At 50.5% G+C, this 24,170-nt stretch overlaps 1 protein-coding gene across 5 annotated transcripts in view; it reads right to left on the minus strand.

Annotated features, from left to right (window-relative positions):
- OPA1 (OPA1 mitochondrial dynamin like GTPase) overlaps positions 1 to 24,170 on the minus strand; it is a 53,521-nt gene that overhangs the window by 6,319 nt on the left and 23,032 nt on the right. For all 5 annotated transcript variants that reach the window (XM_081190065.1, XM_081190063.1, XM_081190064.1 and 2 more), the window contains 15 exons: positions 24,018 to 24,117; positions 22,587 to 22,717; positions 21,346 to 21,418; positions 21,146 to 21,218; positions 19,107 to 19,222; positions 18,208 to 18,272; positions 17,646 to 17,722; positions 14,781 to 14,946; positions 13,475 to 13,627; positions 12,329 to 12,437; positions 11,973 to 12,052; positions 10,737 to 10,877; positions 9,331 to 9,447; positions 7,344 to 7,437; positions 6,025 to 6,135 (listed from right to left, as the gene is read on the minus strand). In XM_081190065.1, the coding sequence (XP_081046191.1) occupies positions 6,025 to 6,135; positions 7,344 to 7,437; positions 9,331 to 9,447; positions 10,737 to 10,877; positions 11,973 to 12,052; positions 12,329 to 12,437; positions 13,475 to 13,627; positions 14,781 to 14,946; positions 17,646 to 17,722; positions 18,208 to 18,272; positions 19,107 to 19,222; positions 21,146 to 21,218; positions 21,346 to 21,418; positions 22,587 to 22,717; positions 24,018 to 24,117 (1,606 nt within the window). The remainder of the gene's footprint in view (positions 1 to 6,024; positions 6,136 to 7,343; positions 7,438 to 9,330; positions 9,448 to 10,736; positions 10,878 to 11,972; positions 12,053 to 12,328; positions 12,438 to 13,474; positions 13,628 to 14,780; positions 14,947 to 17,645; positions 17,723 to 18,207; positions 18,273 to 19,106; positions 19,223 to 21,145; positions 21,219 to 21,345; positions 21,419 to 22,586; positions 22,718 to 24,017; positions 24,118 to 24,170) is intronic.

Consider the following 24,170-nt stretch of genomic DNA (forward strand, 5'->3'; position numbering starts at 1 on the left):
CCTGGGAACCCCTGAATTGCAGAAGCAGAACAGAGCAGGACAGTGGGCTCTCCAACCTGCAGCTGGAAAACCAGCCCCCACTCACAGTTTCAATGCAGCTCCTCCCCCCACTTGGCGCCAGCTGGGTGCTTCAGACTACAACTCCCATCCCAAAGTTGCGCAGGCTGGTGCTGTAGTGCGAATGGGAGAGCACCCAGTGGAAGAAGGCTGATTTAACCCAGGAACCTGTGTGCACCTATGTCAACACCACCCCCAACATCGCCTTGGCATCATGGAAGCCTCCCTAGGGACCTTGAGGAAAGACGGAAGCAAGGAGTCCTGGGAAGGGGCACAAAGGAGAACCACAGAACTGCGGTTGGGAGGGACCCCAAGGGCTGTGCACTGAAGGAAGCGCAAAAGGAACTCTACTTTGCACCGTAAATAAATTGGCAGGTTGGGAAAGGACCCTGAGAAACACCTGCATCTCTGAACCTCTCTTTGCTGCCGCCACCTTTCAGGGCAAGAACAAAGACAGGACTCCCAAGACACCGTCCAGGGCACCTGGGGTTTCCTTCCAGACCCTTTCTCTTCCCAATAATCCTGTGAAGGGGGTCAGCTTCATCCCTGAGCTTGGCTCTCTGCCACTCAATACTCCAAAGCCGCCAGCCCCACCCCCCCGCTGGTTTCCTAGGAGAGACCCCTTCTTGACACCTTCGGGAGCCACTGCTGCCATCCTGAGCTGGACATACTCTTAGAATGCGGCTGAGAACTGAGAGCGGTCGCTGAGACCACGTAACACCGGTCCTGAAAGACCTTCATTGGCTCCCAGTACTGTAACTGTGCCCCGGAAGGACCAGGTGCACAGCCTGGGAGTCATTTTGAGCCCAGCTGTCCATGGAGGTGCAGGTCAATTCTGTGTCCAGGGCAGCTGTCTACCAGTCTGTTTGCAGACTGTCTTGCATGCTCTGGTTATCTCCCGCTTGGACTACTGCAATGCGCTCTATGTGGGGCTACCTTTGAAGGTGATCCGGAAACCACAACTAATCCAGAATGCGGCAGCCAGACTGGTGACTGGGAGTGGCTGCCGAGACTACATAACACCAGTCCTGGAAGACCTACATTGGCTCCCAGTACGTTTCTGAGCACAATTCAAAGTGTTGGTGCTGACCTTGAAAGCCCTAAACGGCCTCAGCCCAGTATACCTGAAGGAGCGTCTCCACCCCCATCCTTCTGCCCGGACGCTGAGGTCCAGCGCCGAGGGCCTTCTGGCAGTTCCCTCATTGCGAGAAGCAAAGCTACAGGGAAGCAGGCAGAGGGCCTTTTCGGTGTTGGGGCCCGCCCTGTGGAACTCCCTCCCATCAGATGTCAAGGAAATAAACAACTATCTGACTTTTAAAAGACAACTGAAGGCAGCCCTGTATAGGGAAGTTTTTAATGTCTGATGTTTTATTGTGTTGGGAGCTGCCCAGAGTGGCTGGGAAAACCCAGCCAGAGGGATGGGGTATAAATAATAATTAATTATTAGTCAGTATGAGGCAGCTTCCTCTGGGGTGATGTCTGCACGGCAGGAGGCTTCCTGAGCGGCCAGCTAAGAGCAGCCTCCCAGAACCATCTCAAGGGCATCGTTCGAGCGCAAGGGAAGAGCTCCTGCTAGCAGCCCCCGCCTGCCTGTGTGTGGCCAGGCCTCTCTCCGTGGGAAGGGGCCTTTGTGCAGAACAAAGTCTCAACTCGCCTGCGACACCTGCCCAGGTGCCAGCATTTCACGGACTGACAATGCCGGGGGGGGGGGGCTGGACACCCCCTCGCCGGCACGTCTCAGCTTTCCTGACAAGATTTCCCTCTCCTGCCCTCCCTCCCCATCAAGCACAGGCCGTTCTACGTAGCCAGGATTAAGAAAATCAGGAAGCTAGAACAGTCCCTTGATCGAAAACAGATTCTGCATATTTAGGGAGACCACTTCACGGCATTGGCAGATAAACACTCCTCCCAAACCATCACCACTTCCAAACTAATATCGGAATCAATACAAAATTTGTGGCTATTGGGAGAAAGCAGAGTTGAGCGGAATGAGAGGAAACCAAAGCAGCTGGACTATGACAGACTCTGCTATCAATGCCCTCTTGAAATAGCTCAGCGAGAGGCCAATAGCTCTGATACCTTTAGGACAAAGGCTCCCAATTGGTGGTCTGCGCTCCCCCCCCCCGGTCTGCGGCATCCTTCACATAACAAAAAGTAACACAGAGACATATTTTTTAAAAGTATGGGGCCCATGGCTTGGCTACTGAAAAACAGGTGGTCTGCAGTACTCAGCTAATTTGGCAACACTGTGTTCGGATATCCTATGTGCTTCGAGCCTAACATATTCCCACTTGATTATCTGAATGATCAAGAAATACTGTTTAAGCTTAAACCTGCTGCTCAAATTACAACAGCTAAAAATTAGGGGTGGGGGGAAGCACACCTCAACCCTCTGAAAGGATCGAGGAGAAAAATGGTCCAAGGGAAAGCAGCCCAAACTTTCTCGACAGTCTCCCCAAAAGGCCAGAAGATTTGGCAGCTTGCTGTGTCCTCCCCCTCCAGGAGGAAAGCCTGGGCATGCGATGCAGCTGCGAGGAAGGGCTTCCTCCAGAGACAGGCGGGAAAGGCGGTGGCAAGCCCAGGCAGGCCCCAGAGAAAGGAACTTGGAAATGCACAAGCTGTCTCTGGGGGCAGGCGCTGCTGCCTGGGAGATGCTGCAGCCCCCGCAAGTGACAAAGGAGGGTAAACAGAGGCAGGAGGTCAGCATGCCAGCAAACCCGCCTCCCTCTTTCACGGGGATCCTCCGAAAGGCAGCCACCTGCTGCCCCCTGAAGCAGGGAAAAGGCACTTCACGAAGGGTCTCTGCCTCTCCGGGAGCAGGAATGATGACAAGACTGCAGAGTCGCACCTGACCCAACGTTCCGGGCTCAAGCAAACACAAAAAGGAGCTGGAAAGTTTGCCTGGCATCGCAAAATCCCCACGGAAGCTGGGCAAGATTCTGCACATTGAGACTTTTCAACCAGTTGCCACCAGGGCTCTGAGCCGCATCCTGCTCAAGTCCTGAGTGAACAGGCTCTCGGACTCATCTCTCGGGAAGGCCTGGGAGAAATGAGGCTGCTTCCCTCCCCACTGCCACTGGGAGAGAAATAGGAGAGTGACTTAGAAACCCCAGTGAACAGCCTCGCTACTTCCAGGTCTTGGGAAATCTGATCCTTTCCCAGAATAATTTCCAAGAGGCAACTAATTCTGGAGGGAGAGTGAACAAAACAGAGACAAAGGAGCAGGCTGCTCAAAAACCCACAACTAGGCATATTACATGCATGACTGAAATTTCAAAAAGGTTTTTAAAAGAATATGCACTGAGAGAGAGAGACAGGCAGACAGACAGAAAGAAAGAAATATCAAGACTGGGACTGCAACAGGCAGGTTAACCCTCCTCAGGAAATCTTAGTTATGTGGCAGCACAGAAACACAGGGAGGAAAGAAATTCCCTCCTGGCCTGGCCCTGGAGGGATGCTTCCTTCAGCCTCCCAGGGCAAATGGCAGCTTTGGAGGGCAAATTTGGCCAGCGCTATGGAGTAGGGGGCGAGGCTTAACTCTTTAAAAATCAAATGCCGCCAGGCGTTTAGCACACGGTTAGTTTGGTCCTCGGGAACCAATTTCTCTCGGAGGCAGCAAGCCCCTGTCTCCATCCTGCACATGTGTTATGCGGGACAAAGGCATGGCTAGACGAGCGCGGAGAAGGGCCCCACCCATTAAAAGCTAATTCCTGGACAGAGGCTTATGTAACTCATTGGCTGTAAGTAGTACAGACAAGCCAGGATGTTTGGGTGAATATTATGGCATGCAAGCCTCTTTGCCCGCCTTTCCCAGATGTTCTGTGGCCATAAAACTTCGTACTTGATCCTGACCCAACAATATCAGCACAGAAACTATTGACATTCCAGAAGGCCACGGTATATTTATTAAGTTACTAAAAATCATATTTGAAGTTTTCATCCTCCCATAAAACACCTGGATTAGTTCTGTGGTATGGAAATTATTTTTAATAGTCTGCGCTCCTTTGCTTTTCTGAGGAATTTCTTCACTAGCAGGGATTTAACAGCCGTCATCGTAAGAGGGGGGGGGGATGAGCACCCTAAGAAGAGGGGACCCAGCTCAACACGGAAGGCTCCACAGGCCAAAGGAAAGTCCAGAACAAAAGGCTCACGTGAAACTGGGCACTGAGCACCTGTCTGCCTCATGGCAGCCTCTCGACAGCAGGAGATGCTGTCCAAGAGCATCTCAGAGCCACGCAAACCATGACAAAGCCCCTCGGACAACCCAGCGCCATTCAGCGCTGACGTCTCCCCGCAACAGAGCAAGACTTCTGTGTGAGTGCCTGGAGGATGGATGGCAACTAATGGGTTGAGGTTGAATCCTGACATGACAGAAGTACTGTTTTTGGGGGACAGGGGGCGGGTGGGTGTGGGGGACTCCCTGGTCCTGAATGGGGTAACTGTGCCCCAGAAGGACCAGGTGCGCAACCTGGGAGTCATTCTGGACTCACAGCTGTCCACAGAGGTGTAGGTCAATTCTGTGTCCAGGGCAGCTGTCTACCAGCTCCATCTGGTACGCAGGATGAGACCCTCCCTGCCCACGGATTGTCTCACCAGAGTGGTGCATGCTCTGGTTATCTCTCGCTTGGACTACTGCAACGTGCTCTATGTGGGACTACGTTTGAAGGTGACCCAGAAACTGCAACTAATCCAGAATGCGGCAGCTAGACTGGGGACTGGGAGTGGTTGCTGGGACCATATAACACCAGTCCTCAAAGACCTACATTGGCTTCCAGTATGCTTCCGAGCACAATTCAAAGTGTTGGTGCTGACCTTGAAAGCTCTAAACGGCCTCAGTCCTGTATACCTGAAGGAGCGTCTCCACCCCCATTGTTTAGCCCAGAACTGAGGTCCAGCTCTGAATGCCTTCTGGCGGTTTCCTCATTGCAAGAAGCCAAGTTACAGGGAACCAGGCAGAGGGCCTTCTCGGTAGTGGCGCCTTCCCTGTGGAACACCCTCCCACCAGATGTCAAAGAAATAAGCAACTATCTGACATTTACAAGACATCTGAAGGCAGCCCTGTTTAGGGAAGTTTTTAATGTCTGATGTTTTATCGCTTTATTATTATTATTAATATTCTGTTGGGAGCCGCCCAGAGTGGCTGGGGAAACCCATTCAGATGGGCGGGGTATCAATCGATCACTCAATCAATCATCATCATCTGCTGGCAAGCCCAAACAAGAGAGGCGCTTGCTGGCTGGCAAATGTTTCCAATTACTTCCAACCAGAGCTTAAAATACAAGGAGGCAGGTGAGGGAGAACCTCCTCAATGGCTGCTGCGTGTCACGCAGGCGATGTTATCACCTGCACCTTTACCGCCCAAGGTGCCGTGGTCGGCGGAAGAGTATTACGGCCTCCCGCCTCCACCCCCTCGCTACAAAGGAAACGTCAAAAAATGCCTTCCAGATGTGATCTGCTCCTGCCGTCATGGAAAGAGGCACGGCATTCTCCCCTACAGCCAGGGAGGCGAAACCCTGACCGACCCAGAGGGCGTCTTTTCTTTGCACGAAATGCCTTTACGTGTTTTTTTCTCCCTGGCTGGGCAACCAACTCTAAAGCTTGCTAGCCGAAACTGCCACAGCTGTTGGGGCCGCTCAGAGGTGTCATGGGCCAGGAGGCTAGAAGTCACTGAGCATGTAACAGGACAGCTTACTTAGAAAGGAACAGAGAAATGAATAAATATAGGGCTGGGGCGGTGTTCCCCTGAGCAGGCACCCCAGGGCAACCTTGCTTTGATCAGGTGGTTCCTTTAGCAGGGGGTGATGCTTCTGGCTTTAAATGACGGCCAAGCACTTTCTGGATTTGTAAGCATGCGCCTAATAAGAACCCCCCAGATCTCTAACCCAGAATTTCCAGAACAAAGGACCCGGCTTCTGCAGCAGGAGAGGGCCTTTTCCACTGCAGCTCCTGGGCCAGAGAGATACTCACTGAGGTCCTCGGCCAGCTGGACTCTTTTCCCCGTGAGCAGCTTCATCTTCTTCTCGCAGTCCTCCGCAAAATCCTCCAGCACCTCTTTCACGTTCTTCTCCAGGCGCCTCACTGCCAGGGGGGAAACGGGCATTTAAAATATATTCATTTCTATTTCTACATCTGGGGTTGGGGTGAGGATAATAGCAGAGGGAGCACTTGTACAAATCTTACATTCACGCGAAATACCTGCTGGAAGGGACAGGCCATGCCTGAACAATGCAAAAACAGCATCACACACCCCCCCCCCAACCCCAGTGCCAACCTCTCCAGAAGGATACCCAAGCTGTTGAGTCCAGGAGTAATCCGAGAGATCGGGGGTTAAGGATGTCCCCGCTCCCTCAAGGCTTGCCATGGGCCATCCCCCCTTCTGCCTTCCTGGATTTGATCTCGACCAAACCAGCTGAGCCACAGACAGTGGATACTCAAAAAGGAGACTTCATTTTACACGTCAGTAATGAACAACTGCACCAATCTCTTCTGTGGGAATCAATGGACTTAGGAAAAATATAGTTTTTGAGTCACGTGCCTTTTCAGCTCCTTAGTGACTATGCTTTTGTTTTTCAATACAGCTTCCAAAAAAATGTGATTCATTTAAGTAATATACACTGGTACCTTGGTTTAAGAACAGCTTAGTTTATGAACAACTTGGATTAAGAACGCTGCAAACCTGGAAGTAGGTGTTCTGGTTTGTGAACTTTGCCTTGGGAGCAGAACATGTTCCGCTTCCTGTTGAGTGTGTTCCATTTGTAAATTGAGTCCCCCGCTGCTATGGGAAAGCACGCCCTGGTTTAAGAACGCTTTGGTTTAAGAACACTTTGGTTTAAGAAAAGATTTCCGGAACGGATTAAGTTCGTAAAGGTTCCTATGTATGGAGGACCCGATATAATTTCCCCCACTGCTTACTTTCATTCTCCATCGTGATCCCATCCAGTTTGACTGTATTGACAAACCTTACGCTTGTTTTTATAATGATAAGGATGATAATAATAACAATAATGACATTTCTTAAATCCTACCCATCTGACTAGGTTACACGTGCCACTCTGGGCACCTCCCAACAAAAATGCACAGGAAAACAACAACAACAACATCAAACTTTAAAAACTTCCCGAAACAAAAAACGTCGATGGGGAGGAAAAGGAGGCTTTGGAGAGGGCCAAAACTGCCTGCCCAGCCGGAGTCCAGGAGGCCAGTGGAACTGCCAGCATCAAGCCAGCCTCCCACCACACCAAGGAAGAGCTTGCAGCCCAGCAGGGCCGCCTCCGCAGGCCTCTCACCTTCCGTGTTGGTCAGCTGCTGCCTCAAGGTGTTGGCCGTGATGCCCAGCATCCGCTGAATCCGCCAGAATAGGACCACATCGTTGCACTCGAGCTGGAACCACACAGCGAGGAACAAGGGAGCATCAGGGAAGCAGTAAAGAACCCACTAGGCCACATGGCATCTCCTGTGGCTTCATTCATCATTTCTTCTCAACCCAAGCCAAAAAATGGCTTGATAGGCAAAAACCAGCCCCTGCAATTTGGCCCAGAAGCAGCCAGCAATGCTGGCTGGGTTCCTTTCCGTGCTTACTACATGCTCAAACCTTTCCGTGCTTATTGCAAGACCACCTAAAGCATCCGAAAACAATCCTTAGGCAGTCATCCCAGAAACAATACACAGCAACTGATCAGTGATGCTGTCAGTGTAAGACGTATCACTCTTTTACGGTGCTACAATGGAATGGCTTTTCAAATGCATTTTCAGAATCTGAAGCTGTATAGACAGCTTTTTAAAAAGAAAAGTGGCATATAAATGCTTTTTTAAATAAAATATGAACAAGCAAATCCAATAGAAGATAAAGGACACTGAAAGCTTGGTAACAGGGAAACAAGCACTGGTTATTCAAGGAAGAGCAGCTTAGCTGTGAAGCATTTAAAAAAGGTAAAGGACCCCTGACAGTTAAGTCCAGTCGCAGACAACTCTGGGGTTGTGGCGCACATCTTGCTTTACAGGCCGAGGGAGCTGGCGTTTGTCCACAGACAGTTTTTCCAGGTCATCTCACTTTATGCCTGGCGAACTAGAGCAATGCACGGAAACGCCATTTACCTTCCCGCCGGAGTGGTACCTATTTATCTACGTGCACTTTTTTGGGTGTGCTTTTGAACTGCTAGGTTGGCAGGAGCAGGGACTGAGCAACGGGAGCTCACCCCGTCACAGGGATTTGAACCGCCGACCTTCCGATTGGCAAGCCCAAGAGGCTCAGTGGTTTAAACCACAGCGCACCCATTAAGCATTAAAAGGGGCACCCAAAAGGCACAGAGGGGCATCATCTCCCTGCATCTCCCAGGGCAGAGGGCTTCTCATGGCCCAGGGGCTGCCCTGCAAGGGGACCCTAACCCTCATGCTCCTCACCTACGCAAGCAGCTAAGCTTCTGCTGGTGGAGACCTCAAGCCTGGTAATATTTAGCAAGGCCCCATTGATTTTCAGTAGGAAAAGAGGAAAGAGCTGTGGTGTTTGTAAGCAGCCTCAGCGAGTGCCTTGCTCACAGCCAGTGGAACGCAGGATCCTATCTAACACCACAAACTGGCATCAAAATGTCCTGCTTCACCCTGCTAGACCATCAAGGGTGGCCATCTGTCAGCGATCCTTCACCTGCGATTCCTGCATTGCAGGGGGCTGGGGGCCGGGTGTGACGACCTTTGGGGGCATCTTTCAACTCTACAAGTTCACAAGGGAGTTGTGGAAACCGTGGGAGGGCACACACTGAATCAGAACCAGAGGTGCCGTGAAGACGGGCAAGGGCAAAAGAGCAGCAGAAAGGAAAATGCCAAGTGTCTGCAAGAACTCCAGCCACTTCTTCTCTGGCGTGCAAAATACTTTTAGAGTTCAACCCTTGAAGTCTTCCATCTTCTTCTTGGAAGAACTGCGTGGCCCACACAGCAAGGCTCGGCCCTGGGGGCTTCTCGGCCTTTCTACCGCTGCAGAGGACTCACATGTGGGGGGCAAGGCGGGCACTCAATCCCAGCTAAAGAGCCAGCCCTCTTTGTTGTGAGTCCCAGGAACTCAAGAGGGGCAGCCCCACGGAAGAGTGAGAGACGCAGGGACCAGATGCTCATCCCAAGACTACCACCTAGTGGAATGTCCCAAAAAGATCATTCAGAGAAAGAGAGGGACTGGGGGAGGGCGGGGGGCTGAGTGAGACCCCTCGCCTTTCCTGGCCAGACATCAGGGGAGGGCGGCGGCTGTTCCCTAAGTGCTCGTAACCTGCAAGTTCTTCCACTTACCTCAGAGTCCACAAAATGCCTCTGGTAGTAATAAAAGCCTCTCCGGCAGAGGTTGCAGTGGCCCAGGGCCTTCTTCAAGAAATGCCGCCTGTAAACCTGGTGCCAGGTGTCTTTAATCTGGGACCAAAGGGAGAGAGGAACATCTGGTTATCGTTGGCCCAAATCCAGACGGCCCCGGAGCACGTGCCGGCCGGCAGATGTTGTGCGGCGCTCAGAAGAAAGCACAGCCTTTGCAAGCAGCTGAGAGGCTGGGCTGTCAGCAGAAGGGGCTCTGCTGGCTCACATGGAGACCACCTCCCGAGAAGGGAGGAGGAAAAGCACCAGGTCTGTTTTGGGGTTGTCGTTTTTACTGAAACCTGTCCAGCAGCCGCCTATTCCCTAGGGGGAAAGTGCTCCTGCAAACGGAGAGCACGGAAGAAACGTGCTCTCCTGAATCACGGCTGAAGCAGCATCTAGCACAGTGGTCAGCAACCTGTGGCCTGTGGGCCCACGGGGGTCGTTTAAATGGCCTCCAAACTGCCCCCAAACAGAGCCACCCGCTTGGCGAGTCCCTGCGTGCTGCGCTAAACCGGCACAATGCGGAGCACGGAAGCGCTTCCACAGCGCCGGAAATCGCGTCTACACAGACACCGAAAATCATGTCTGCGCAGATGTGATCCGGTCCCCGGAGTGATCTCCGCAGGAGTGAACCGGCCCAGGTGAGGTAAACCTTGCCGCCCCCTGATCTAGCAGGATTCAGCTTCCCCCCCTCAAACACAGTCTTCCGCTAATTGCATCCTCACAACAAGTCTGGGAATTTAGGAAAGGGTTACAGCTCAGGGATGCAGCAGTTACTTGGCATGCAGGACTAAGGCCAGTCCCTGGCAGCCTCTCCAGACAGGGCTAGGACAGACACCTGTCCAAAATACTGGAGGGTCACTGACAGTCAGCCCAGACAACACTGAGCTGGGTGGTCAGACTTCTCTGTTCCTTGCTCAAGCTACTTACCGAAATGTGGAAGTAAGTGGGAAATCTTGGGTAGAGAATTTGAATCCCCCATGGCCAAAGCCAACATGCTATGAACTGCACTCCCTAAGAGTAGCCCAAGAAAACACACAGCCAGCTTTTGACGCCAACGTCTCACTCAGAGAGAGGGAGGGAGAAAGGGAAGGAAGGAAGGAAGACATGGCATTTCTGCTAAGCCTTTCCCCTTATTACGACCATCAAACACACCTCCACACATACTTTGACATCCCCAAGAATGTCTTGGAGCTTAACTTCCCGAAAAGCAACCAGCCACTTTGGCAGAACAGCAAGCATTCACAACGGGCCTTGCTGGGACTGTTCGCAGCCGATGATGGTTTCCATATTCAGAGCCCAGCCTTTCCCCATTACTGGAACTGAGAGGAGCTGGCAGAGCTTCTTACCAGGCAGGGGTCCACGGCCACCCCGCGGGCCTCCAGGTTCTTCCGGACGGTTGTGACCTCGTCGTTTGCAAGGTAAGCCGGATGCTCTTCGTTGCATTTTATCATCTTCTCAAGCTCGTTTTTCGTTTCATTGCGGATGGTCTTAAAACAAAATAAATGCCATTGCTTTTTTTATTTTAAAGTCTCACTCTTGCCCTAAGCAGAGTGGGGGGGAATGAAAGCAAGATTCTGCACCTTGCATGTTTAAGTCTCCCAAAAGATAACACCTAGCCAAGGCACAAAAGCTGAGCAAAGTTATAAGCACAAAAGCAGGGACAGAATGTTTCCAGCTTCTCTCCTGACTCACCCCCCCAACCCAATAAGCTGGTCCAATACGAGGGCCTCCAAAGGCTTCTGGAAAAATGGAAGCCTTAACTTTAGTCAGTCTCGGGGGGGCTGCCACCAGGAGCCCTTCCCTAGAGAGGGTATAGAAATACTGTAAGGAAATAATAAAATAATGAAATAGGTTGATTGTATAATCAAGGGGGGGGGATGACTTTAGGGCCTCTTCGTCTAAGGGCCCCCTCCCCCAATTTGGTTACTATGATGCTTCAATGGCACCAGGACTCCACATGCAGGGAATACATATTTCTATCTTGGGGGAAATTAGCACAAATAGCCACCGGCTGCCCTTGTGCAACTGCAACACGAGACAAGGTGTGGCCTTGGGGTCACTCGGGTTTTCCGGAAAAGCACCTTGATCTGGGCACACAGCAAGTGTGCTCTCCTCCCATGTTTTGATCAGGCTTCTTCATTTCAGCTAACATTATTACAGACATATATATATATATATATATATATATATATATATATATATATATATATATGCAGGTTTTGGTGTCTTCGGGTGTCTTCCCGTGTAAGAGTTGGGGTGTCTAGGCGACGTTTCGACGAGGTCTCACTCGTCATCTTCAGGCTGGTGCTTTCGGCTTCTTGTTACTAGAACAGAGCTCTGTTCTAGTAACAAGAAGCCGAAAGCACCAGCCTGAAGATGACGAGTGAGACCTCGTCGAAACGTCGCCTAGACACCCCAACTCTTACACGGGAAGACACCCGAAGACACCAAAACCTGCATTCCTGCTACGAAAGCATATATATATATATATATATATATATATATATATATATATATATATATATATATATATATTGCAGCTGGGCCAGAGAATCCCAGGGCAATACCTGGGCAGTTTTTACCTGTTCTTTGGTGCGCCCCACCCAGTAGAGCCACCTTTTCTTCCAGTCTGGGCCCACCATGTCTTCAATGACTGATTCAGCTGGACAAGAACACAAAGAGCACAACATTGAGTACACAACACCACACTGTGATTTTCTCTCTCTCCCTCTGATGGCGAGCAACCACTGATTTAATAAGCAGCATTCTGGACTGCCTGCAAAGGGGGGAAGCAGCTGCAGGAGGAGGAGGACAGGTCAGGACGGAAGAGACAACAGCGCCCTGACCAAGGGGCGACCAGGAGGATTTAATGGTAGCGTCCGGTGGCAAAAGCTCAGCTCCCGAGAAAGGCAGCCAAGGGGGAGAGGGGGGCACTCACTGTCTTTCAGGCGACTGTGCAGGGTCTCCTCCATGAACTGAATCGCTGCGTCCCACTGCTGCTTGTCCGAGATGGAGCGGTCCTCCAGGGCGTTGTGCTGGATCACTCTCTGCCAAAGCACAGGGCAGCCGTCAGGGCCCCAAACGGGCTCTGCTCTTTCTCCCCCTTAAAGCAACCCAACTTCCAGATGCGCAGCAAAAGCGCCAGATAATTCAGAAGCTTGTTCCTCAAGAATTCTCCAAGCAAAGCTGCTGGAAGAGCCGACACGCTCCAGGCCAGCTCAAGTGAGCTCACTGCAAGTGGCAGCAGAGCAGGGAAAAGGGAGTCCCTGGGATCTGATTTCAGATCCCTCTCTTTCTGGGAAGGACAAGCTTGGAGTTATGATGGACTGCGAAATGGATTCAGCCTTCTTCAGGTGTTTCGTTTGACCCCATGAGGGCAAAACACGTGTAAGAGGGAGAACACCTCTATGCTTACAGCTTCCGCATGAAGATCAGGAGTTGAGGGGTGGCCTGCGTGCCCCCAGCCCCAGTTACACATTTGTTGCCTTAGTCAGACTGAATACCCCCCAAAAGACATTCAAACGTTTGGCTGAGCATCACTGTAGCATTTTGGGTATACAGTCATACCTCGTGTTGCGTTCCGCTCTCGTTACAGACTTTCAGCTTATGAACGCAGAAGCGCTTGATTGAGCCATGCACATGCACAGAAGAGGCGCTCTAGTTGCGGACTTTTCAGGGTGCGAATGGCACCCCAAAATGGATTAAGCCCGCAACTAGAGGTACCACTGTAGAGATGTGAAGGCCAAGAAATGACAACAACAATAAAGGAAAAAACATTTCCTCCTCTTTCCACTTTTTCTGGGTATTCATCCAATTTCTGTTTTTCACCCTGGCCTTCACATGTCTATCCAGGTAACGATATAGATCCAATTAATCAAGTCAATGAACAAATTTCTAAGCAGTGATGCCAACGCCACCACTGGAAGCCCCACCAACCAAAGAAAGGCTCTGGCGATTCCTTCGTCCGCACATAAAGAAACAACATGTTAAAACCAGAAAAGCACACACAAAGCCTTGTCGAAAGAGAGGGATTCGTTTCTTCTAAGCCACGGAAATATATTAAGGGAAAGGATTAAGGCCCCACCAAGCTGTCTTCTGCTCTCTCGTTCCACTTGTGGCGCTTGATGCTCTCATCCTTCACGGCTTGCTTCAGTTTGTCAAAGATGTCGTCGTGCTCTTTGCCCTTCTCTTCCGTCATGAAGCGAGCAAACTCCTCCTGGAGGGTCTCCCAGGCAACCTGCAGATGGGGAAACAGAGTCCGGCCTTGAGAAGCGGCTCAACGCTGGAGGCACCAGACTGGGCTCAGACAAGCGCTGAGTCCAGCAGAGGGAAGCAGATCTAACACGAGATGTGGGAACCGACTCACATCAAGCACATCAACTCACATGCCTTGTGCAATAACAGGGGGGCGGCGGGGGGGGGGGACACGGGACGACCGCCTGTGCCCTGACACTGAAGATGCCCAACATGGAATGATAACCGACAGAGCCACTTCCGTGAGGGAAGTGAAAGGTTGAACTGGAGAGGGTGGGTGGGGCGCAGAGGAGACACCAGACAGCATATGAGAAGGGGCTGTTTCCAGGGCTGTGCAGAGAGGGTTGTTATGCAGGAAGAGAGGTGAGGTGGGCAGAGATGCCAGAGGCATGTGGGAAGAAGGGAGGGGGCAGCCTGTGGGGCTGGCTGAGGAGTAGAGTGGGTGGAAGAGGCACTTTGAAGGACCACAACTGGGGATGGCACAGAACTGAGGTGTGGGTGGCAAGGACACCAGAAGAGCCCTGCTAAATCAGACGAGCATCCTTCCCCTGCAATGGCCAACCCAATGTCCACAGTGGGAATCCCGCAAGCAGGACATGGGGGTGTCAAGAAGACACCTTCAGCCACACGGGGCTCATTGAGACTGCAGGGCTCCAGGAAAGCGGCCTGGGCATCCACACACTTTCTCTCAAAAAGGGAGAATGGATTTCCCAAGGGACTTGAGCTGACCAGCTGCGGAGCTCTGCAAAGAGGCGTGCACCTCTGGATCTGCTCCAAGGACATGCCTAGCCTTCACTCACTTGCCACTGCGGGCAATCCTTTGCATAACCCTAAAATGAATCTATGGCAGACAGGCTTCCTCAACCTCGGCCCTGCAGATGTTTTTGGCCTACAACTCCCATGATCCCTAGCTAGCAGGACCAGTGGTCAGGGATGATGGGAGTTGTAGTCTCAAAACGTCAGGAGGTCCGAGGTTGAGGAAGCCTGGTCGATGAGAATTGGCGGGGGGGGGGAGGAGAGGCAAAGAGCAGGCTTGTTCCGTGTGCCATTTCGTCTGTCCCTTTGCAGGGACAGAGAAGGAGATTCAGCTGAGATTCACCCCTCCGCTAGCGCAGGTCAACCCCAAACGGTCTCACCTCCACGGCCTTGTTGGGCAGCTGTTTGTCTGTCCACTGCTTCAGCTTGATGTCCACTGTGGTGTTGAAGGTGCCAGAGTTTGTGGTTTGTGCTGCCGGGAGGTAGATGTTTTCTATCACGTGCGTCGAGACCCTGTCCCACAAGGTCTTCTGAAGGATCTCTTCCCTAAAGGGGGGAGGGACAACCAGAGGTCACTTTGCATCCCCACAGGTGGCCCAGAGAGAGACTCAGTGGCAAAAAGAGGTTTGTTCCCCAGGAGAGACGCCCTCCTCCCCAAGCCCCACAAGAGAGACCAGCAGGTAGTGGGAGAGGCTGTGACCTTTCAGTTTTAAGCAGTTCTGGACTCGCTCAGTGCTGAGGTCCATGGTTTTGCTTTTCTGTGTTCATTTGGTTCTAGAACAATGGTACCTCTGGTTGCAAACGGGATCCGTTCCAGAGGCCCATTCACAACATGAAAAGAGCGCAACCCGCAGTGGCGCGTCTGCGCATGCGAGGGTTGCGATTTGCCGCTTCTGTGCATGCACATGATGTCATTTTGCGCTTCTGCGCATGCACGAGCAGCGAAACATGGAAGTAACCCTTTCCGGTACTTCCAGGTTGCTGTGGGATGCAACCTGAAAGAACGTAACATGAAGCAAATGTAACATGAGGTATGACTGTATATATGTGGCTGAGTGTTTTTTAAATTGCTCTGCAAGTGGGAATTCGGTTCCAGGGGGTCTGAGTATGGGCATTTTTGTCTATACGCACAACCAGTAGACAAAAATGTGCCGGTACATCTAGAAAAAGAGGTGTTGGTACTGCGTACCAACCAGAAAAAAAGCACTGCACACAACCCTTGGAACTGAACCCTTACATGAATTGAATTGAATTGATTAATTTCGGTCACAGACCAGTTCCAGTTCACATACAATATCAGGGAAGTCATAAAACACGATAAGGATACATTTGAATTTCAATTGGGTATAATAGGAGCAATACAGATATAGTGGCAGTTAAAAATATATGTTAAATCTTAATCACTAAAATATAACCTAAAATTGTCATTTAAGGCCTTAGTCATTACGGTAGCACAGCTTGTTCCCTAAGTTTTATGGCAGTTGCACAGAATTTGGCCACCCTTAGCTTGATCTCTGGATCCTTGTTCTCTACCAGGGATTTTAGACACTGAAGTTCAGACGCATTTGGAGATTTTTGTATAGCAGGGATGATAAGTACCGGATGTATATCCCTGTAGAAACAACGGCATAACAAGACATGAGAGACAGTTTCTACCTCCATCAAGCCGCAGGGGCAGACTCGTTCCGCGTATAGTTTACCCTCGAATCTGCCCTGCAATAAGGCAGATGGAAGCACGTTGAATCTAGCGAGGGTAAACGACCGTCTGTATTTAGGTATTTGTAATTTTGACAGATATATTGCTGAGGTAAACCCTCTCCCATTATCTTTTATTCATCTCACACACGTGACATTGCAGTTCCACATCCCAAATTCGTTGGCGGATTATTGCTCTAGCTTTCTCATAACCTACAGCACCCTCACATGAGACGCCACCGTACTATACTGCATGGAGCAAATGGATGAGAGCGTAGCCTGCTGAAAACCAGCTTGACTACAGCTTGCTTCTCAAGGCAAGCAGCAGCAGATCCTTGCACTCCTCTCCTGTGATTGTGAGGATCATCAAGCAGGATCACTGGAAACCCTTTTTGCTCCTTCAGCTGCTTCTTAGTAAGGCCAGCTAAGCTCCAGCCTTTGCTTGATTGCTACGGAGAGCGTCTCCCTTTTGTGGTAAGCTCAAAATTGCCAAGTGAGCCCAGATGGGTTCAGACTTGCTCTGCTCTTTAACAGTAGAGCAGGCAGCCAGGTTTTCAAACCTTGTAAGAGTTATTTATGAGAACTTAAAAGGAACTGAAGAATTTAAAGAAAAAGAAAAAAAAACCCTCTAAAAGCATGGACTACTATTGTGTTTGGCCAAATGATGGTTTACGTCAAGTTCTGGCCCAAAGCAAATTAATCCGTTCAGCGAACACTGTTCCCGGAATGCGACACGTTTCAGTTCATCCATCAAAGTCTCCTGGCCTGACCTGGAAGGAGAGGATCTAAAAGGCTCTGTGCAAAACGCTCCACAAGGAACTGCCTGCCTGGGAGAAAAGAGTCTCCAGCGAGAAAACACTGTGTTGCTAAAACGGGATCCAAGAGGGTCAACTTCCTGGCGGTCCCCAGCCCTGAAGGCTGCAAAAGAGGACTGGGCCAGTGCTCCAGCAGCACCTCCTTGTGAAATTGCTGGAGGGGCTGCACATGCACACATAGCCCTGCAGCCATTGGTCTTTGCCCTAAAGGTTGGCAAAGGGAGCCAAACTGGGCAGAAGATGCACACAGACACAGCTTCCCATGCCTTTCATAAAGTCCAACTTTTCAGGGCGCAGACTCTCTCTCTTTCCTTTTTTTCTTTCCTTTTTGTTTTCATTTAAGTAAAGAGCAGAGTATTTACGGCCTTCTGCAAAGAGTTGCTCTTGCCTAAATTTAGAAAAGACTCTCCCCTCTCTGCTGGCTTCTATAACTCATGGACAAAGAACAGTCAACAGCAGACGCTAGGATTTCTCTTAAGAGAGCGGCAAACTTGCCAGTCCTCCCCCAGCATGGCCAGGGGTTGCCAAAGTCAGACACGCAGAACCAATAAACGTTTCATAGGGAGAAAGGAGTGGATGGATCCCAGATGGGCTTTTCTGAGATATATGGCATCATCACAGGATCACGGAGAACACAGGGCAGCCTATTATAATCTTCGCAGAACCTGCTCTATAAACCGAAAAGCCAGCACAGAATGAAGAAGCAAAGTAAAAATCTCCAGCTAATTACTGTACCAGTGTTTTGGTGTCACCTGGCTCAAGCTTATGACTTCATCGAGGATTTCGTTCTTTGCTTTTTCAAACAGTTCATTCTAGACAGAGAAATGAGAAGCGTTTGTAGTCACTGAGACGCTTGCGATAAGTCAGACGGATGAACGTACATGGACATGCTGTGCGGATTCAGAGCCCTGGGGCTATCAAGCTCAAGGATGGGCAAACGACAGGCCGCTCCTTCAATGAAATTAACTGGGGGCCCTTGAGTGGCCCCCTTCAAACACAGAGACCCCTCAAGCAGCAGTTCTGATTTTCATTGAGCTGCTCAAGACGCCCTGATTCCCCTCCCAGGTCCAGTCCTCCCCCCTCCCTCCTGCCCCCCCCCAGCCCATGTGCGCCCAGGACAAAAGCACAAAAAGCTACGCAGTGATACTGATCAACAGGTCTCCCTGAGGAAGCTACTCCGTAACTGCAGCAGCAGTGCCAGCAGGACGGGGCTCCCAGCCCGGGTAAAACACAGGCCGACCCTCTCACATCTCCCAAAAAGAGGATGGAGATCAAGGCCCCCTCTGTCTGGACTTACCCGGTCAAGTTCTCGCAAGCGGGGGTAGTTATTCTTCCACTCAGTCTCCAGATTAAAGCGGGTTGCTATGGGGAGAAATTAAGGGGAAGGGAGGTCAAATCCGTGGCTAGTCTATCTGGAGCCAGAGATTCACCCTCTAAAGTGAGGGGGCAGCAGCCGACTCCTGCCCCTGGGGACCCGACTGAATGAGCTGCATCAATCGTGGAAATTGGCGGGGGGGGGGGCTTTCTGTGCCTGGAGCCACGCATACGGAAGGTGCCTCCACACCATTTTCATGCCTCCCCCTCAAGCGAGCCTGGGGGGGGGGCTGCCAGGGAAAGAAGGGGGCTGGAAAGTCAGTTTCCACCCATCCTCTTCTTATGTGGGGCTCTAGGCAATGCCTTTCCTCCCTGGATGCAGAAACAACACCCATGCCAAAAAATGCACATGGCATGCTAAAGAACCAGGTTGGGAAAGACGTCCATTCCAACCCCCCTGCACACGTTTTGCCTTCGTACAGAGAGGCAAGCGTATTCCGACACGTGGATCCTGTCCGTCAATGGTGTGTCACTCACAAACCGCTGCACAGCTTAAAACGTTTGCAGCGCACAGATTTCTATTGATTGCATACAATTTGCACACAAACTTCAAAGCAGTTTACAAAATCGGTAAAACAATAAAATTGTCAGTAAGGAAAAATGACCACCGTTCAAAACTTTCAAAAAGTTAAAACAACAACAGACTAACCTTCCAACTTTTTTGGATAAGTCCAGAAAGCTGTTTCCAGCAAGAATCCTGGGGTGGGCCCAGAAATACTCCCCATATCCAGGGGAATCAGACACCAGGACAGGCCCGGCTCCTGAGAAGAGAGGGACTCCTCAGTCCAAGGCTTCCTACAGATCTGCCAGTGCAACCGTTACCTTTGAAAGCGTCCGCCTGCTGCTCCACAGACTCTCGCACCATTTTCCAAAAACAGTCCGACACGGCCAGGCTGAGGTTCCGTGTGGTCACCTGGTGGGCCTTCAGCATGCAGTTCCTGCCAAGGACACGACAGAGACACAAACGCTGGGCGGATTTGCAAGCGAGAGAACTCCTTCTCCAACAAAAAACTTAAAGAAGCAAATACAGGGGAAAGGGGGGAAACTGGTAGTGGTGCTGGGGCGGGGGGAATCACATTGTAGTCCACACCTCAAAATACACCAGAGTAGACAGTCCCATTTCACAAATGTTTGAGGTTTTATTGCTTATTATTATTATTCTGTTGGGAGACGCCCAGAGTGGCTGGGGAAACCCAGCCAGATGGATGGTGTATAATAAATTTATTATTATCGTTGTTATTATTATTATTATTATTATTATTATTATTACTCCTCGTAGTAGTAGTAGTAGTTGTGATTCCTACATTGAAGGGGGTTCGACTAGGTCAGGGGTCAGCAAACTTTTTCAGCAGGGGGCCGGTCCACTGTCCCTCAGACCTTGTGGGGGGGCCGGACTATATTTTTTTTGGGGGGGGACTGAACAATTCCTATGCCCCACAAATAACCCAGAGATGCATTTTAAATAAAAGGACACATTCTACTCATGTAAAAACACGCTGATTCCCAGACCGTCCGCGGGCTGGATTGAGAAGGCGATTGGGCCAGATCCAGCCCTCGGGCCTTAGGTTGCCTACCCATGGACTAGGTATCCTGGGTGTCCAACTCTGCAATTCTATTAGTAGATAGGTAGCCGTGTTGGTCTGCCATAGTCAAAATAAAAAAATTCCTTCCAGTAGCACCTTAAAGACCAACTAAGTTAGTTCTTGGTATGAGCTTTCGTGTGCATGCACACGAAAGCTCATACAAAGAACTAACTTAGTTGGTCTTTAAGGTGCTACTGGAAGGAATTTTTTTATTCTGCAATTCTATGGTTTTCCTCTGGAGCCAAGAGACTGTATAATTTCATTTAGGAAGGAGGACCTTGTGAGACATCAGAAACAGGGATCCACAAATGGGCGGCTCCTGCTGTTTCCCCAACGTGGAGAAGGGGCATATAGTTCCCCAGTTTCACTGTGCAAAGCTGGGGATGATGCCTACCCCATGTCCCCCCATTAGCTTCAAACTGGGGCTCAGAGAAAGGAGGGCTGCTGACCACAGGGTGTGAATCTGAGAAGCCTGCCCAGAAGTAACGGAAAGACGGGCAGAGCGTAGAAGCACATTCTGTGCTCCTGTCCTGTGGCAGGATGCAACTTCTCAGCCAGAATGAAGCTCCAGCCCTAAAGCACACGGCCTAAGGACTAGGGAGCAGACACAGAAGGACCCGGCCCAGGGCTGGACGTTAAAGGAAGAGAGAGTCCATTCATCTGCGGTTGTATCCAGTGGTAGCTTTGCATTAATGGAAATCATTTGTGCTCATGCAAAGCCCCAGTGCGCCGATTTCTGCTGATCTTTCCTACCTACTGAAGTTCTCTGCACTTTATCCCACACTGTTACCAAGAGTCCCTGAACCCCAGGGGGCAGCTTTCCGAGACACAAAGTGTTTTCCATTAACACAAAGCCACTGCTTGGATACAACCGTGTTAGGTTTTCCTATGAATTCTCTTCAGGTCCAAATCCCTCCGGGAATGTTGCACACAACCTCTGCATTTCTCCAGATCAGAGGTTGGGAGTTTCTGGATTATTCCCGAGGCATTTCCACTGGGCTCTCGCACAGGATTAAGCCCACACGTGACATTTCTGAGGGCTGAAAGGCCCCCATTTTGGTGACGAAAGCTTCCACAAGCTCATCAGGGAAGTCATGTGGAGTCGGAGAGTCTTTCAGGATGGCCCGTTCAAAGCAACCCCTCAGGCGATCACACTTTGCTTTTTGACAAACCATGTCAGCCCATGTTTCAGACACCCCACCCCCTAAAGCCCGCACTGCCCACTGGCACTAAAACCAGCAAGAGGCACTTCAAAAACAAGAACGAATATTGGCATACTTGAGTAGTTTGGAGTTTTGGAAAAATTCCTCTTCGTACTCTTTAATAGATTCAATACTTTCGCAGCTATTTCCTAGAGGCAGCCGGGTTGGGGAGCCGGGGGAGAGGGAGAGGGAGGGAGAGAGAGAAAAAAGCACTCAGCACCGTCCAGGATACGCGCTGGGCCTCCACCCGCTGGCCCAGTGCAAAGCTGGGATTACCTTTTCCCGTGACGACTGCAAAATACCCAAGAGCCTTCATTGGGAAGAGCTTGCCTTCAATTATCTGCTGGATCTGTGAAAATGGGAAAGCAGCAAAGCTGATCTCGTAGGAGTTCTCAGCTTTCCTTTACTCAACAGTGAAAGAAGATACAAAATAGGAAACAGCGGTCGGGGGGGGGGGGCGTGTCTTTGCCTGACAAAAGCCATGAAAGCCAGTCCTGAATCAAGTTCTGGGGCTTTAAAAACCCTCTGCAACAGCCCAGCGCTGATGCATGCTTTAACTATCTGCAGAGTGCTTTAAAAATAAGGAGTAGACTCTTTTGTAAAAGGAGCAATTATAACACTCTTACACATACAAAAACCTGGGAACGTTTAAATATTGGGCTACCTCCCAGGTAGCAACTTTTCCCATAAGCTATAACTGTTTTTATCAAAGAAAAAGAAACAGTTCCACATACACACTCCTGGGGGGTTGGGGGAGCCCATAAAAGTTTGCTGACTTCAGAAAGCATGCTTTCCTGGTGCCGCAGTCAGAGAAAAGCCTGGACAAAACCCTTGGCCTTCTCAGTTGTGGCCCCAACCCTCTGGGGCTGCCCCCCCATGCTCAGCCCATTCAGAAGCAAGTGGAGTGGATTTTAAGCACCTCCCAGAGACTCACCTGTCTACAGGGGCCCCTTCTGGCTCCTGCATCACTGCGGTGATGCATTTTATGTCTGATGTAGAAGTAACTTTAAATTGTAATTTCATATGATTTTATGTAAACCACATAGGAATTCTAAGTATTAAGAATTATAACATGACTAGAGAGGAGATGCCGCCTAATCATTAAGAAGAACTTCCTGACATTAAGAGCTGCTCAACAGTGGAACGGACTCCCTCAGAAGGTGGTGGACTCTTTTCAACAGAGGCTGGAAGGCCATCTCTCACGGGTTGTTTAGCTGTGATTCCTGCTTTGCAGAAGTTTTGACTAGATGACCCTTGGAGTCCCTTTCTATAAATATTTTCGATCAATCAAATCAATCCGGAAACAAAAAGCAGAGTCACGCAGTGTCTGCAGAGCAAACCTGACACCTTTGAGAACAGAAGCCATTTAATGACTCCCAACAGCTCTGGGAATCAAGTTGTCAAAATAAGAAGTTCCTTTGGGATCTTCCAGCAGACGTTTCTCTTCTTGCCCTGCCCGGAGGCCCCGTCAGCATCTGCTGGACAAAATCATTCCTCCACACCCTCCTCTTGCTCACCCTGCTTGGACTGGCCACGTTTTTCTCGGCGAGGTCCACTTTTGTCAGAACAAAGATTGTCCTCTTGCCCTGAGGGTCCATTTGGCTGACCAAGTCGGTGACGATGCTGCGCTCGGCGTCCACAGACCCATCTGGAAACGAAGCAGATTGGCCATAACCTCGCAGAACATGCAAAGCGCTTTCAGCAACAAAGCAGGAGCTGAACAACTCATTTGAAGTCGAAATAAATAAAAAAATTGTCCAGTAGCACCTTAGAGACCAACTAAGTTTGTTCTGGGAATAAGCTTTTGTGTGCATGCACACTTCTCAGATACACTGAAACCGAAGACCCTTATACAGTGGTACCTCTGGATGCAAACAGGATCCGTTCTGGAGCCCTGTTTACATCCAGAAGTGAATGCAACCCACGTCTGCGCGTGCCGCATTTTGCTACTTCTGTGCATGACATCATTTTGAGCGTCTGCACATGCACGAGCGGCGAAACCTGGAAATAATGCGTTCCATTACTTCCAGGTTGCCGCGGAGCGCAACCCGAAAACGCTCAATCTGAAGGAACTTTAACCCACGGTATGACTGTATATGAGGGACGCGGGTGGTGCTGTGGGTTAAACCACAGAGCTAGGACTTGCCAATCAGAAGGTCAGCGGTTTGAATCCCCGTAACGGGGTGAGCTCCCGTTGCTCGGTCCCTGCTCCTGCCAACCTAGCAGTTCAAAAGCACATCAAAGTGCAAGTAGATAAATAGGTACCGCTCCGGCAGGAAGGTAAACGGCGTTTCCGTGCGCTGCTCTGGTTCGCCAGAAGCGGCTTAGTCATGCTGGCCACATGACCCGGAAGCTGTACACCGGCTCCCTTGGCCAATAAAGCGCCGCAACCCCAGAGTCATCCGCAACTGGACCTAATGGTCAGGGGTCCCTTTACCCTTTACCTTTTATGACTGTATATAGTGGGAGGGTGGGGTCTCAGAACGGTAGTAGGAGATGGGTGATAGGCTCAATGGGTATGGTAAACCTGTAAACAGTCTTTAACAGTCGTCAACAGGTTTACAAACTTTGTTGGTCTCTAAGGTGCTACTGGACAATTTTTAATTTTTTTAATTTATTTCGACTGCGTCAGACCAACACGTCTACCACCTGAATCGAAACTCATTTGAAGGTAAGAGCTAAACCCAGAACATGCCCAGTGGCTCAACCTGGGGCCCCAGAAAGCACAACTGATTAACAGAGTCCCAAAGCCAGAAAAAAGAAGAGGCGGCCAGCTAATTCCATCCCTCTGCCCTGCCCTGCCCTCCACAACCCCAAAGAAGGAGCAGGCGTGGTCTGTGCTCACAAACAAGTCTCCCAAGAACCAGAGGGAATGACTGGTGACGTTGCAGGGATTTATTAGCCAAGACACAAGGACATTCCAGTTGCTCTCCGACCTCCTCCTTTACCTTGAATGCAAAGGATGATGGCGTTGGGATTCTGCATGTAGGCTTTGCTGATGCTGAAGATCGTCTCCTTTGTGTCTGGGGCCATCCCTGACGTCACCGTCTGGGGAAAGAGATCAGGAAGGGCAGGAAAAGAGCAACAGGTGGTGTCAAAGA

The sequence above is a fragment of the Podarcis bocagei genome (genome assembly GCF_964188305.1).
Source record: "Podarcis bocagei genome assembly, chromosome: 4".
NCBI lineage: Eukaryota > Metazoa > Chordata > Lepidosauria > Squamata > Lacertidae > Podarcis > Podarcis bocagei.